Here is a 15,382-nt window from a genome sequence, read left to right as displayed (position 1 = left end):
CTCTTAAACTTAGTGTGTCTGTCTTGATGGCTTTGGTAGCCAGGTATTATGGCAAGAACTGGGAAACAGCTGCACAAGCTGCTTTCTCTCTGGTAGGAACACAGGAAACATTGCCTATGAGAGTTTTTGTCTTGTAATTAAGATTTTTGAACAGAAAGGGTTTTAAGAACTTCGTTAATGTAATATTTTGAAATGTTATGTTTTAAGCCAGAAACAATAATGTCATGTCTTTGAGAAGTAAGGCATAGCATACATCATGGTACTTCTGTTGTTTGTCTATCCCAGTATCTGGTGAGTCCACTTTATACAGCATTAAAAACACAAACAGAAGAAATCTTTCAGGACCTTCATCAGAACCAGCTAGATACTTCTGATACTGATGGGTGGAGCAGCAGCAGTGATGAAGTTCCAGAGAAAAGACAACGACTAAGCCTACCAACAAAGCATCCAAAGAAATCACCTACATCAGTAATGTATGACATTTGTTCAATAACTACTTTTATAGTAATTTGGCTAGTGAATAATAACAAATGACTTTTTTTTGAGGCAATTTCTTCATAACAGCCACATTGAAAGATCGTATGGGAAAAGATCTAAATGGTATTTTGAAGGATCAGAATCTACAGATGATTTTTAAGCCAAACTACTTGGAGAGACTGTGTTTTTAATATGTTCAACGCAAATTATTTTCATTTTTACACATGCAGAGAAGTTGAGAGAATATATACAGAATCATGTATGTGGCTGTGCTGTTGCACTGGATGTGCTTAAAGCAGGTCTAGTTAAGTCAGGTTGTTCTCAGATGAACAAAGCCAGTTCTCTCAGCCTCTGCTTGTGCTGTACTTCAGCTCCCTGATTATCTTGGACTTGCTCCAGCATGTTCTATTCTATGTTCATTTCGTTCTTGTATTTGTGCACACAAAACTGTCCCCAGCAGGCTGTACCCCAGGTGTGGGCTCATGATCAGCCTTCACTCTTGGTAATACAGCCCAGTATGTAGTTGACCTTCTTTGCAACAAGATCACACTACTCTTACATTCAACTTTTTCCACCAGGTCATTTTCTCCAAAGCTGCTTGCTAGCCAGTCAGCCCTCAGCCTGTTCTGTTGCACGGGGTTTTTTGTGCTAGTTGCAGGACTTCTCATATGTCTCTGTTGACCTTCATGAGGTTCTTGTCAGTCTAGTTTTCCAGCCAGTTGAGGTCCTCCGAATAAGCAGCTCTCCTTTTTATTTACAGAGCTACCTGTCTCATTGTAGAAAGGCATCAAGTTAGTCCTTGATTTGCCCTTGGTAAATATGTGCTGGCTGTTCCCAGTCACCTTCTTGTCCCTTGTGTGGCTAGAAATTAGTCTAAGGAGGACTTTTTCCATAACCTTCCCAGGGACTGAGCTTAGACTGGCAGGCCTATAGTTCCTTGGATCCTCTTTTTTGCCTTTCTTGAAGATGGGTGTAACGTTTGCCTTTTTGTAGTCATCAGGAACCACCCTGATCACTATGACCCTCCAAGGACCGTAGAGTTATAGCTTTATAGCTTTTCAGATAAGTCTGATTTGCATCATGCTTAACTTCAGAGTTGGTGTCTTATTCTCCCAAAGAGCACATTTAAGCTAAAGCTTCATTTGGTATTTTCCTAACCCTCTATCCAACATGGATTAGCTCTGGTTTTGCTATGATGATTTATCTTTTCTGAAAAAAAGTATGTGTTGGAAAATAATTAATATGGTCAAATTACAGACTTAGTCCTGCGAACATGAAATTGAAGAGCACGCTATGGAATGCCATCACAGAGAAAGCTGCATCCTTAATGTTTATCCTCGAGAATGAAATTCTGACAGCAGATATTCTTCAGACTATAGAAGGGATTGCTGTAATTCTGCAACTAGCTGCTTTGTGCATAGTTCATTGTTCTCCCCCAACAAATTCTACCAGGTAAAGATACCAAGGTGAAACTGTGAGACTGCCAGTTTCTTGTACCTGTTATTATGATTTGTGTGGATTACTTTAAAGCTTGTCCATGTATCAGGACAAGTATTGGGTAAGTCCTATATGGTTTGAAGAGGTACATTTTCATAGTAACTTTGGTTACAAGCAATACAATATTAAATGTTTGTAGTCTGTTGCTTGATTAGATGATTTCTATTTTAACAGTACAGATCATAGAGTAACTCATCTGTGTAACTCTGGCACACATAATGCTCCGAGCTCCTCAGATTCAGCAGTGAATATACAGTTCACATGGATTTCCTCTGAGTTTATCACAAGAGTAGTGAAAGTCTGCAGAAACCTGTTAGAGGCTGCTACGCAGATTGCTAACCTAGAACAAGTGATTGACAGAATAGTGAAAATCTTTGATGCTTTGCTGTATGCACAAGGTGAGAAATCCTTTAAACTAGCATGTTTTTTATTGGATTTGTAAATTAGGAATGCATCTGACTAAATTGGTCTGTTGTGGTAGAGGTACTGAAATTAGTGTTAGAACTCAAATTCCTGTGCAAAAAAGGTTAAATAAAAAAGACCTTTCCTCTCTTGTTTAGAGAGCTTCCTTTGCATGCCTTTTTAAATATGGTTTACTAGTCTTTTTCTGTACTTCTATTGATTTTTATCTGAACATGAGACTAAAGGGGGATAGTGAATATGCCTCTGTGAGTTTTAAAAATAAAACTGCTAAAAATTGTTTATTTCTTATGCAATGTGCCTTACTATCTCTGTTTCACTCAAAGATTTCAAAGCTTCTGACCAGCTTCAGCAAATGTGGCATGCACAAAGTGTACAAAAAATATTAAGTACTTGCATGTTTTTTTTTAAAAGTGGCTAGTAGGATGGAGGACAGACTCCATTCAGACTGAATTGTTATGAGTTCAACTTACAAGCCATCCCAAAGTCCACCTGAGAGTCTTTGTACAAATACAGAGATACCGAAGTTGTATTCATTCTGCTGCTAATGTATTGCATGCTGTCAACTGTTTAATGAAATTTTTAGATTTTTTTGATGGAGCACTGCATCATTTATTATATGTCTGAAATGTAGGATATCAGCATATGGGAATAGTGATACTAATCTTTGTTGATAGAAAAAATAACATTTTGTGGCAAATTAAGAACATAAAATGTGCATCTGTTTTACAAACTGTACAGAACTGTAAAACCATCATTTTTTGTTGTTTTGGTTTTTTTCCCCCCTAGTGAAAATTCCACTGAGTGATCAGATTCTTGATAACTTATGTGGATTGTTGTCTCTGCCCTGGATTTACAGCCATCCTGATGATTCTCCTTTTAAGCCATCTGCTTTTGGGTTTGATCCTCTAGTTTTGAGTCAAAAAACTGCACAGAGTTTCTGTAAGTATGTTAAAGTATATAAAACCTAGTATCTCTCTGGAATGATTGTTCTAAAGTAAAATTATTTTCTTTACCCTCTTATGATGATTGATGTTATTCAAAGTGTAAATCAAGTAATTGTCTGCTTTATTTTGTTTTTTCTCTTTAGCATCCCAAACTCAGTCACACTGTGTGTTCCTTCTGTCTCTCTTCCCAAGAAACATTCATCTGGACTGGAGAAAATCTATTTATCATTGGGCACTACAAAGTCCCCGTGAAGTAATTCGGGCTACTTGTGTTAAAGGATTCTCTCTCCTGCTTCATCCACCAAGCGTGCAGTCCGGCAGTGTGATTCCCAAAGCTCTTTTGTATGTATTAATGCTGCTTTTCTGTCTTCATATTAGAGGAAAAACGGACAAATAAGAAAGGTAGTATAAGCACCAAAATAAATATTTGAGATCTAGCATGTTCTGGATGAAATAGAAATAATTTCAGAAATCATAAGAGATCAACAGGATATGTATGATGATGTCTGTATGATAGAATAGTGTTCACTTACTATGTCAGTATACTAAGTTACTTCACTAGTTGAAGACCCCATTTCTAATTAACGAATTTAAAGTAAGGAGGGGAAAGGAAATATCTCTGTCAGTTAAATATACATGATGTTTGTGTATGTGTCTCTTAAATTCCAATTTCTCTGCCTTTTATTTATACATCTTGGTGTTTTCTGTCCTATTGTGTCTAGTCTTCAGTTTCTTTATAACATGCCAGACCCACCATACCCAGTGCTACTTCAAACATTTAATAGAACTTGAGGGTAATCTGAAAAGGAAAAAGATAATTTAGTGAGACAAATCCTTAAATTGTCCTAATAGTACTTTCAGTATAGTTAGAGAATTCAGACAGTGTAGAAATATAAATTTCTAGGAAAATTATCTATTAAAATAATTTCATTTTTGTTTCCATTTCAGAAATCAAATCAAAGATGAGTCTGAGCTAGTCAAAGAGGCTTGTGCTGGTATAGTTGGGAAATTATCTTGCTGTCTTTCTGGTACATTCAGCATACAACCTTCCTTAGTTGACTCTGCTATTAAGCAGGTTACTTACGATATTTTATGTAGCAGCCTTACTGTGACTTCTGCTCATGAAAAAACTTGTTCTGTGCAAGCCTGTGTTTTCAAGCCATTTCTTATTCTCCTCGAGAGCAAGGTATCCAGTTCAGTAAAGCTAGGTATGTGACTTTACCTTTAGTAACACTTTGCCCTTCTGTATGAGGTACTAAGTCGCTGCTACTGTACCTTTCTCCATTCCTTTTTTTCTGTATTTTTTTAATAGCTATGGTGATGCATGAAATGTTGTATTTCAGTTGATATCACTGCTAATGTTTGATGTTGTCATTGATTTTTTTTTTTAAATTACCTTGGCTTAATTTTGGTCTGTGTGGCTATATCTGGAAATGTAATACTTGATAAAATCTGCATTTTAAATAGCTTGTCTGGCTTGACAATATTTACTCTTTTGATTAAAAAAATACAGCATGCTTTGTGACTTACTTGCATCACTGTTTTGTGCACTTCAGTAGATTTTTAAAAAAGAATTAAAAATATATGTTCCTTTCCTCCTCCAACCCATGCCACCCAGCCTTTATAGAAAATATACCTCATCTTTGCAAACATCTGGATTTTAACAATGATGAGTCCAATGTGAAGATTCTTGTTGGATCTTTATTAAATCTAATGGAAGATCCAGACAAAGATGTCAGAGTGGCTTTCAGTGACTGCATAAAGAACATACTAGAATCCTTAGACTCAGAAGAAGGATTCATAAAAGAGGTGAATTAATTTTTATTTTTGATTGTTTTTTCCTAACTTACTATGGGTTTTGTTTTGCTCATGTCAAACCCTCACATTATTTTATTTTGTTTTCATGTGTTCCAGCTGTTTGTTTCAAGAATGAAAGAAGCCTATACAAATGCCAAAATATCAAGAAATAATGAGCTTAAAGATACCTTGATTCTCACAACAGGAGATATTGGAAGGTATTTTTGATAGCATCTTGAAAATTGCAAAGTCATGTCAGTTTGTGATGCAAAATAACTGTTTGTTCAAGTGTGAATCTAATATTTAATTACTTATTTCAAGGTTAGCCTTTATCTGGAGTCCTTTGCAACTGTGCTAAGCTGTTGATTCATATGGAATATTCCTCATTTTCTTCTGCCCTGTCATAGGAAGTAGAGATAAGCTATGCAAATACAATGATGAGTCATTTTGCATTATGGTAATGGTATATTCTGTTATTAATGCAATGATTCTTTTTTCCTTTTTGTTTCTTTTTCTTCTGTTTTACTTTGTAAGGGCATCAAAAGGAGATTTGGTACCATTTGCCCTTTTGCATTTGCTACACTGTTTGTTGTCCAAGTCAGCTTCTGTGGCTGGAGCAGCGTACACAGAAATTCGATCCCTGGCAGCAGCTAAGTCCATAAAACTGCAAGCTTTTTTCAGTCAGTACAAGAAGCCTATCTGTCAGGTAAAAAGAAAAGAGTTGATGTTTAGAAAGGCATATGTTTAGGTTCTTTTTGTGTATTTTAAAAATGGTATTAAAGGTAAAAATTACAGTATTTTACAAGGTGAAATCTCATAGGACAAGAAAGAGATGATTTTAAAAAACAAAACAAAAAAACCCCCACAAACATTCAGGAAGGAGGGAATGGGAAGTCTTTGACTTTGTCGTGATGTTCTCCCCTCAACAGCATTGCTTTGCTTTTTTATTCCCTAGATGTTGTCATTCTGAAATAGAGGAACTATATCGTTTCTTGCCCTGTGTGGTACCATTACCACAAGAGGCTATGAGTTAAAATTGGAATTGGTGTCAGTGATTTACAGGCATAATACTGACATGATTGATTTGGTCTTTTGTTATACACATTATCTAAAGACAGAATTTCTGTTTAAAGGAAAATTATCAAGGGCAGACTTTTCTCGATTTTTTTTTTTTTTTTAATAATGCAATGTCTGAATCCAGGGTTGCAAAATTAAATACAATTAAGTGGATGATAATCCAGTTTTATCACAAAGTAATAATGCACATAGATCTGTGTGCACTAAATGATAAAGGAAAAACAGATGCATAGAAAGAGGAGTGAAACTCTTGTGTTTATTTTTAGGGAGTGAAAAAGGGGAAAATAATACTACATATGTATTTCTTCATGCTTAGTTTCTAGTGGAATCCCTGCACTCTAGCCAGATGGCAGTGTTGAGTGCTCCATGCAAGGGTAATGAGCTACAGAAACAAACAGCTGCTCACCAGAGAGAAATGGCTCTGGACATGTTATCCGAGATTGCCAATGTATTTGATTTTCCGGATCTAAATCGCTTTCTCTCGGTAAGTTGGACAGTCATTTTTACTTTTGATATTATTTTTGTGTGTGTGTGCTTGTGGATTTCTATTTTAGTCCACGATTTTTCTGTGAATGTCACAGATCTGAATTTTTTTTTTTCCTCTAGTTGCTGTTGTTTGTTATAATATAGTATAGTTTGGGATTGCTGCAACTGGGAGCTCAAATACAGAGGAGCAGTTTTATCAAGGAGTTACAGTGATGGCTACAGTGCTAATTCAAGTATGACAGATGATGAACTAAGGTCTAGAGTACTCATTGGGTATATCTATATTAATGATTTAGTGCTGTTGGGATTCTTTGTAAGGCGTGGGTTTTGCATGGTGTTTGCTTTCTTGTTTAAAATGAAGAAGGCTATTGTTCTGTGGATAGATCTCATGATCTGATTAGATATCTGTTTTATCTGAAGCCTAAGTAGCTTTATACTCGTATTTTGCTTGTTGGTAGATGGGAGATGCACAACTATTAAATAAGCAGTGTTCTAGTTCACTGGTAGGTTGGGAGAGTATTGTTACGTGTGTGAATGTGTTGGGTTTTTGATGTGGTTTTTGTTTTGGGGTTTTTTTTTTCCTTTTCTTTTTCTTCTAAGATTTATTTTTATGGAGAATCTGGATGACCACAAAAAATGCTAGCTCACTTTTTGTATGTTTGTCAGTATTGATGAGATGAAGCAGCTCCTTAAGTAATTATTTTATCTGCATTTTTACTCAGTATTTCCATCTTATTAAAGTTCTTCTTTATTCATACCTCTGGTCGTACTTATGACCAGCAATGTGTGGTGATGTACTGACACAAATGGAAAAAGCTGAACCCTGGGTTTTTGGAGGGGTTGTTTGTTTGTTTGTTTGTTTTCCATTAAGTATTGTTCTTAATTTACCAGCGGACCCTACAAGTCTTGCTTCCTGACCTTGCAGCCAAGGCTAGTCCCGCAGCCTCCACGCTTATACGAACCATAGCAAAACAGTTGAATGTAAACCGAAGAGAGATTTTAATCAATAACTTCAAATACATCTTCTCTCATTTGGTCTGTTCCTGCTCCAAGGATGAGCTTGAACGGGCACTTCATTACCTCAAGGTAAATTGGCATTTGCTCTATTATACATGCAGATTAGGAGCAGAAATTGATGAATAGTGAGCTTTCTGCTTTATTTAAGATATTGAAAGCATGGGTGGGGAAATGGTATATGCAGAAGTTTTGTTCGTCTTGTTATTTATAATTTGTTCCATTGGCTCTGAGGTACTGTTGTAAGATGTTTTGTGAACTTAAAAACTCTAGAAGAACTTGGTTTATCTAACATTGAGCTGATTGGAAACTTTTTCTCTGATTTCTATGGTAAATTAACCAGAGCCCAATGCCTCCTGTCTCTCTGTGCGTTAGTTTCATTGTGATGAAATGAAGACTTGGTTTCTGTTTGCTATTTGATTATAGAATGAGACTGAGATAGAGCTGGGCAGCTTGCTGAGACAGGACTACCAAGGACTGCATAATGAATTATTGCTACGTATAGGAGAACACTATCAACAAGTCTTCAATGGTTTGTCAATACTGGCTTCATTTGCATCTCACGATGATCCCTATCAGGGACCTAGAGAAATAACATCACCTGAACAAATGGTAAGGACGTCAAAATATTCATGTTCAGTTTTGTTCAATAATTTTTTTCTCCCATCTGAGAGTGAAGACGGTTTAATGCTCTCTAAACTTATTTGAGGCAAGAAGTGGAGGAAAGGCTGGCATTTCATATTAAGTGTCCCTGTAATAGGGAGATACATATCAAATATGCATAAAAAAACCTCCCAAGACAAGAAAAACCCCAAACACACACACATATCACCAAACCCCAAAATCCTACCAAAACAAAAAACCCCACAGCCTAATAGTGATGTCTTTCGTTAACACTGATAATTCTTAAGGAGCAGTGTATGTATTTGGGATTCTTCTCATTTGGCTTTCAGAATTAGCATTTCATACTTGCTTTTTAATTTTTTAAGCTTAGGAATGTGTTAATAGGAAGATTATTTGGGGTTTTTAACTTCCTTTTTTCTTTTTTTTTTTTTTTTTTCTTCCACAGGCTGATTATCTGCAACCTAAATTGCTTGGTATCTTGGCTTTTTTTAACATGCAGTTACTGAGTTCCAGTGTTGGCATTGAGGATAAAAAAATGGTGTGTAAACTTAGTTTTGAATATTTAAACAAAGATATGACAGAACTATTTTAATATTCCAGACTTACCTATATGATTGTGCAACTGTCATTGAAGTCTCAAAGATACTAAGGTTCCGATATGATTCTGATCCGATTGAAAACTGATGGTCTCACTGTGGGTGGGACTTCTGTGTAAGCTCAAAAGTTTGGGATTTTTTTCAGTGGTGGGTTTTGGGTTTTTTTTTTCCTTTAATGGTCAGCTAATGTACATATTTCAGTCAGACACGATATATGTAACAAGTCAGTCAACCAGTAATTATAGAGGAGGAATCCAAGTGTATGTTTTATATGTGTGAAAGAAACAAAGTGGAGGGTGAGGGAATATGGGAGAAAACAAGTTACTGCAGGGAACAGGGTTATAAGGGCACCAAAGGGCAAAGCTAAAGAAAATAAGATGCAAATCCAAGAGAAACTGGGCTTTATTGGTTTTGTTTCTCACAGAACAGCTCCTTCCAGCTTCACAGTAGAGAGCATTTAGAGAAATTAGAGCTCACAACTTGACACAAAGTCTGAAAATTCTGCTCTGCTGAGGCAGTGCTTCTAACCACAAGACAGGCCTTTTAGCCACCTCACAGAGGTAGTGCAGATGATTTCTGTAGGGAATTTTTCAGTGCTAGAATGTATATAACCTTTACATTGATGGACTGCATTTTCTCTGCTGTTCTTTCAGGCTTTTTGCTTCTCAGATACATTGAGATGCTCTCATTTTCATAGCCCCACGTCTTCACACTTTCTGAATTTCTTCATTTGTTTAGCATTTCCTCTGCTGCACCTACTATTCTTTCTATCTTTTCCTGTTCCGTTTTTTGTTCTTGGTGAGTTTACCCTTCCGTGACCTTTCCTCAAGCTCAGGTTTCTTCCTGTGTTACTGATCTGTCATGCTGGACATTGTACTACCTTCTTTGGTACAGTGCTACTGTCGCTGAAATATCTCCCTGCATTTTCTGCGTCTCTGTATTTCTCTTCTGTCTTTCATGAGTCCCATTAACAACTGAGCTATTACCTGTTCCCTGAAGCTTACCAGTCACTTCTGCCAGGATTTGTATGTCAACTCTGTTGTTGGTGTTTTGTTGGTTGTGGGGTTTTGTTTAGGTTTTTTGTTTGTTTGTTTTCTCTATAGTTCAGAAATCTGCTCTTTTCAGCTTTTAAAACTTTGGACATATAGTCAATCATGTGTTATAACAGACTTCTGTAACCATTAACTCCTTTGGTGTCCACAGTTCTTCCCTCATCAATCTGTCAACAGCCTAAATAACAGCTTCTTTGTTACAATCCTGTCATTACAGATCCCCTTTCATTCTCTTTTCCTCTAACCCCCAAATTCTTTAGTGAAACATCAAACTGAATTTGATGTCTTAGAGTATGATTTCTTAAGCCAGGGTAACCTAGTTTTATTAGAAACTATGGCTTGTCTATGTTTTGCTGAGTATCTAATACACTAAAATGATTTTTCTCCATGTCTAGGCTTTAAACAGTCTTATGTCTTTAATGAAGCTCATGGGTCCCAAACACATCAGTTCAGTAAGAGTGAAGATGATGACTACACTGAGAACAGCTCTAAGATACAAGGATGACTTTCCAGAACTGTGTTGCAGGTGAACTGACGATAGACAATAATATAAACCACAGAGCTAAAATAATTTAAAATGCTTCTCATGACTCACCTAAAATGTCTTTAGGCAGAGAAGAATCATTGATTACTATTGTTTTATTGTCTTCTCTTCTTTAGAGCCTGGGATTGTTTTGTTCGAAGTCTGGACCATTCATACCTTGGCTCCTTGCTTAGTCATGTTATAGTAGCATTATTGCCCCTTATGCATATCCAACCAAAGGAAACTACAGGAGTATTTTACTTTCTCATAGTTGAGAACAGGTACCGTACAAAATATTTTCAGTTATATGGATTAAATCCTGTAATAGAAATGAGGATAATCCTAAATTAAAGTTGTCCAGCACTGAGGTGAGAAAACTTGTTATTCTGCAAAATAGTATGTTGTTCTATAAAATTCCCACTTCTCTAAATTGCAATGAAATTTTTAAATTTGACAAGTGATAGCCTCATCTGAAAAGTTTTTTTTGTATTGCCCTTATAAAAATATATGATGCTATGGCCAAGTTACAACCCATTTAGACACCCCTGCCAGGTTTTCCAGTTTCATGTTTTTTCTGCTGGTACAGAAAATGACTTCCCTCTACAGGGCACACAGACAGAATAACAATGATTGCTAACGCTGGCTCTAAGCTAGAGAGAAGTGTACAGAGGAAAGAGGGAGGAAATAAGTTCTTTATTTGTTTCAATAATTAGTTATGGTTATGGAGTGCACAGAATTTAATGTTGAGTAAGATTTTGTACATCCTCTTCACAAGTGGTCACACCAACTGAAAAAAAAATCAAAGTCTAACGCTAAGACTTAAATTTTCACAACTCAGCCTTTTTGAAGACAATGTTGTGTCTTAATTCTTTTTCATCTTATGCTTTGCAGCTTAAAATTAGGATTTTTTTTTTTTTAGGAATGGTGATAGTTTATATCTTGATTAATTTTATTGGGTTTTCATTTTTCTTGCACTGTATCATACCAACAATATTCAAAATAAAAAGTGACAATAGGAATAATAAGGCCCTTGTAGAAGCCCATAGTAGCAAAATTGAAAGAGATTCCTTCATGTTAGGAACACAGAATTCTTTTTTTTGGTTGTGTGATTTCTTTTCTTATGAGGAAAGCTGGAACTGGGTTCACATCAAATGGGATTATTCTGACTCTTTGGCCAATGTCCAAAATAAGGAGAGCCACTCCTGGTAGATGTGAATGGCAACTTTGAAAGCTTTGGAAAGAACTCTCTTTAAAAAAGAAAGTAATTTGAAATAGAGAGGAGAAATACCTGTGACTTAGCTGAGTAACAAGAGAAAGAAATTGTTTAATATGTGTACTTAATTAAATTAAAAAATCATGGAATTTACTTTTTTCTGTTCTTCTAGTCATTACATTTCATTACTTTCTTTTGATGGGTATTAAAGGCTTTTCTCATCCAACTAATGTTTGCTATGTTCTTTACATTTTTTTTCTTTTTTAACTATTAGGGATGCAGTACGAGACTTTTTACATGAGATATATTTTCTGCCTGACCTTCCAGAACTAAAAGAAGTTCAGGTTGTCCTTCAGGAATATAGAAAGGTACAGCTTCTTTTATTTATTTGTTTATTTTTAATGCATCAAATTAATTCATGGCAAGTGAGGAAAATAGGTAAAGTTTATTTTTAAGCAGAAATAGTATTTATCTGCCTCCACAACAAAAGAGAATTTGTGTATTGCAGGAATGCTTTGAAGCAGGTTCTGATTCTTGTTTAGGAGTGAAATATGCTCATGTTTAGCATGCTTTTTTCTGTAGAATCTCCTGAACACTGACTTTTCATCTTTTTGAGGGTAAAGAGATTGTAAGATTAAAAGTTGGCAGTATTAGCTATGGCAATGGTTGTGTTAAAAGAGAAGCTACTTTTAATTTGATCCCTCCTCTGTATTCTCATTAAAGGTAACAGAGTTTGTCTATTTTTAGCAGTACTCTGTGGTCCATTTGTTTTGCTTGCCCTCAGAATGGTTATGTAATAGATGGGAAGTAGCAATTATTTAGTGGCAATGAGATAACAAAAGTAAAAATTAATTTTAGTTTAAATAATGAGGTACTCAAAGCAAAGCATTTTCTTCTGATCTAATAATTTACACAAAAGTGTAAATATAGAATCTTTTTGAGGAATACATTTTAAAAAATCGGAAGACTGTGGTATATGGATATAGACGAGAATGTAGGCAGAAAGGTAATTGTTTGTATGTGTTCTCACTTGTGTTCTTTGAGATGCTGCTTAAGCATGTTCCAGTTATACTTAACTTAAACTTCTAATGTCATGTCTTGTTCAGGAATCCTCCAAAAGCACTGACTTGCAGACAACGCTGCAGCTGTCTATGAGAGCTATTCAGCATGAGAATGTGGATGTTCGTATTCATGCACTTACCAGCCTGAAAGAAACATTATATAGAAATCAGGTATTGAAAACCTCCTTCAGTAGCATTAAAAATAAATCAAAGTAATGTCTGGACCAACAATCTAAAACTCCTTACTGTTACTGGGTGTTCACATGAACTGTATTATTCTCCTCAATTAATTAACTTAGCTATTTCCTAATATGATGGTGAGAAGGGATTCTTTTTCCATCATGTCTCCTTGTAAGAGGACTTTCGAATTCTCCAAAACTGTGTAATGCTGATTCAGCAAGGCTAGTGGTACTTCTTTTTTTCCCCAACTATGAGGAAAAATATATCGAAGAAGTCTATTTTGGCAATCTATTGGGTGGGCTTGTTCTCTGTTAGAACATGTATGGCTTTTGTATCAGGAGACTAATACGTTAAAGCCATCATTTTTTGTGTGTGAGCGTAATATCTGAAAGAATTAAGTTGTGTGTGACCACCTGACACCTTTAATTTTTTTCTTCTCTTCCTTCTTTGTCTTCCACCTTCAAAAATTTGAATCCATTTGTCATACTCAAATTTTTATAGCCATGTACAAGTTGAAGATACTGCTTTACAAATCTATGTGGTTATTAGCCCAGAGGGATGTATATGACTTATTAAAAAAGAGTAAATAATCTATCCCCTTAGTAGCTATGAGATAGTGTGACACTCTTCAGTCAGAAATTAAAAAAAAAAATCCTAGCTAAAAGAACAAACAATCATTGTGTATATTCCTGGCCAATCAGTAATTCTTGCAGTTCAGGTCAGCAAAATCTTGCCATGTCTTGCTTAGTTAGAAGTCTAGCAAAATAATTGAGGCAAATCAAACAATTAGTTCCACAGCTTGTGGAACTGCTTGCTCTGTGATGTTGGCTGTGGTTTCAGTTTTCATTAAACATAACAATGACAAACATCTTCACATTATTAAGAGAAATTTTCTTCTGTATTTAGACTAAATGTGGAACTGGGGAATAAAAGCTGGGCCAAAATGAAAACCAAAGGACATCAATTAAAATTATGGGCATTGATTAAAGGACTTGAAACCCTGGGCTTTGTAGGACTGAGAGTGAAGGAATGGCCAAGTGGGAAATAGTAAAGATACAAATGGCAGCAAAACCAGAAGGTATGACAACAGCTGCATGAGAGAAATTGGGAGGAAGTATCAGAACACATGAAGAAAAGGGACAGATAAGATAATGCAGAAAAGAAGAGAGGTTCTTGGTAAGACAAGGAAAGAAAATGAAGTTAATAGAGAGGTCTATGATAATGACATACAATATTGGCCCTGACAGCATTATTAATTGAGGCCCAAATTCCTTATTCTTGTTCATTTATTTAGTCCTTCCTTGGGAAAGAAGCAATTTAGGGCAATTTGGCTATAGTTACAAAATGACAGTATTTGAATCACTAACCTAAAGTCATGGATAAATGAAATGTGAAGTAAGAGTGAGTTACTGATAGAAAAATTCTGAGATTTATTCTACAACCATGTTTATGGTAAATAGTCATTTTTATTTTTCAACTTCCTAGGAAAAATTGATAAAGTATGTAACAGACAGTGAAACGGTGGAACCAGTCATCTCCCAGTTGGTAACTGTACTTCTGATTGGCTGCCAGGATGCAAATTCTCAAGCTCGACTACTTTGTGGAGAATGTTTAGGTGAACTGGGAGCCATAGATCCTGGCAGGCTCGACTTTTCAACAAGTGAAACACAAGGAAAACATTTTACATTTGTGGTAAGAAGTGTTGCTGTAGTGTTTTGTTTAGCGTTATGGGGTTTTTTTAAAAGTCCTTGGGAGCAGAGAACCTCTTATCTTTAGACCCTTTGAAAAAAATCTATACTTGCTTTCTCATCTAAACCAGTTTAGAGTCAGGCTTCAAAGTGATTATTTAGAGATTGAAGATACAGCTATTACTCTGTTTTAATAAAACTGGCGTTCTGTTTGTGATTGAGGCTGGTGTGGAGGATCCAAATTTTGCCTATGGATTATTAATGGAACTGACCAGAGCATTCCTTGCTTATGCTGATAATGTTCGTGCTCAGGATTCTGCAGCGTATGCGATTCAGGTGAGATACGTGGTTACATCCTATTTTTCTTCACAAATTATTTCCTATCACACTGAACTTAGTATTATGCAATATAAATGTACATTTTGAAGTACATGTTTAAGTATTTGAAACTTCATCCTATACAGCTTTAAATTAGAAGGTAAAAGGTTATGCAGGGTAGTGATTTTTTTATTTTTTTAAACTCCACAGTGCTCACTTAGAAGATTTGTTTGCTTTCGTGTCACAGTATTTTAGGAGAGATCTCATGTTTCAGAGGTAACTAACAGTCCATACATAGTGCTTCAAGGAGTAATCCTGAGGCTGACTTAGAAATGGTGCAGGTTCTGTAGGCGGAAATGAAAAGCAGTAAGTATCCCAAAGAGGGTTTCTGCTTACGCTTTTAAGAAGCAAC

At 35.8% G+C, this 15,382-nt stretch overlaps 1 protein-coding gene across 3 annotated transcripts in view; it reads left to right on the top strand.

Moving 5' to 3' along the window:
• The window catches only part of ATR (ATR serine/threonine kinase), a 43,611-nt gene that overhangs the window by 4,684 nt on the left and 23,545 nt on the right, over positions 1-15,382 (top strand). For all 3 annotated transcript variants that reach the window (XR_008578223.1, XM_054834768.1, XM_054834767.1), the window contains exons 5-23: positions 286-473; positions 1,735-1,929; positions 2,149-2,372; positions 3,184-3,336; positions 3,485-3,683; positions 4,290-4,549; positions 4,960-5,150; positions 5,256-5,356; positions 5,673-5,844; positions 6,532-6,699; positions 7,593-7,787; positions 8,142-8,327; positions 8,785-8,877; positions 10,383-10,513; positions 10,648-10,791; positions 11,998-12,091; positions 12,830-12,955; positions 14,450-14,656; positions 14,875-14,988. Coding sequence is in view for 2 of the 3 variants with exons in the window: in XM_054834768.1 (XP_054690743.1) it covers positions 286-473; positions 1,735-1,929; positions 2,149-2,372; positions 3,184-3,336; positions 3,485-3,683; positions 4,290-4,549; positions 4,960-5,150; positions 5,256-5,356; positions 5,673-5,844; positions 6,532-6,699; positions 7,593-7,787; positions 8,142-8,327; positions 8,785-8,877; positions 10,383-10,513; positions 10,648-10,791; positions 11,998-12,091; positions 12,830-12,955; positions 14,450-14,656; positions 14,875-14,988 (3,141 nt within the window). In the remaining variant the exon portion in view is untranslated. The remainder of the gene's footprint in view (positions 1-285; positions 474-1,734; positions 1,930-2,148; positions 2,373-3,183; positions 3,337-3,484; positions 3,684-4,289; positions 4,550-4,959; positions 5,151-5,255; positions 5,357-5,672; positions 5,845-6,531; positions 6,700-7,592; positions 7,788-8,141; positions 8,328-8,784; positions 8,878-10,382; positions 10,514-10,647; positions 10,792-11,997; positions 12,092-12,829; positions 12,956-14,449; positions 14,657-14,874; positions 14,989-15,382) is intronic.

Source organism: Grus americana, chromosome 9 (assembly GCF_028858705.1).
Source record: "Grus americana isolate bGruAme1 chromosome 9, bGruAme1.mat, whole genome shotgun sequence".
NCBI classification, from domain to species: Eukaryota; Metazoa; Chordata; class Aves; order Gruiformes; family Gruidae; genus Grus; species Grus americana.
Note: the sequence above shows the minus strand (reverse complement) of the source record. Positions and strands in the feature narration are given on the sequence as shown.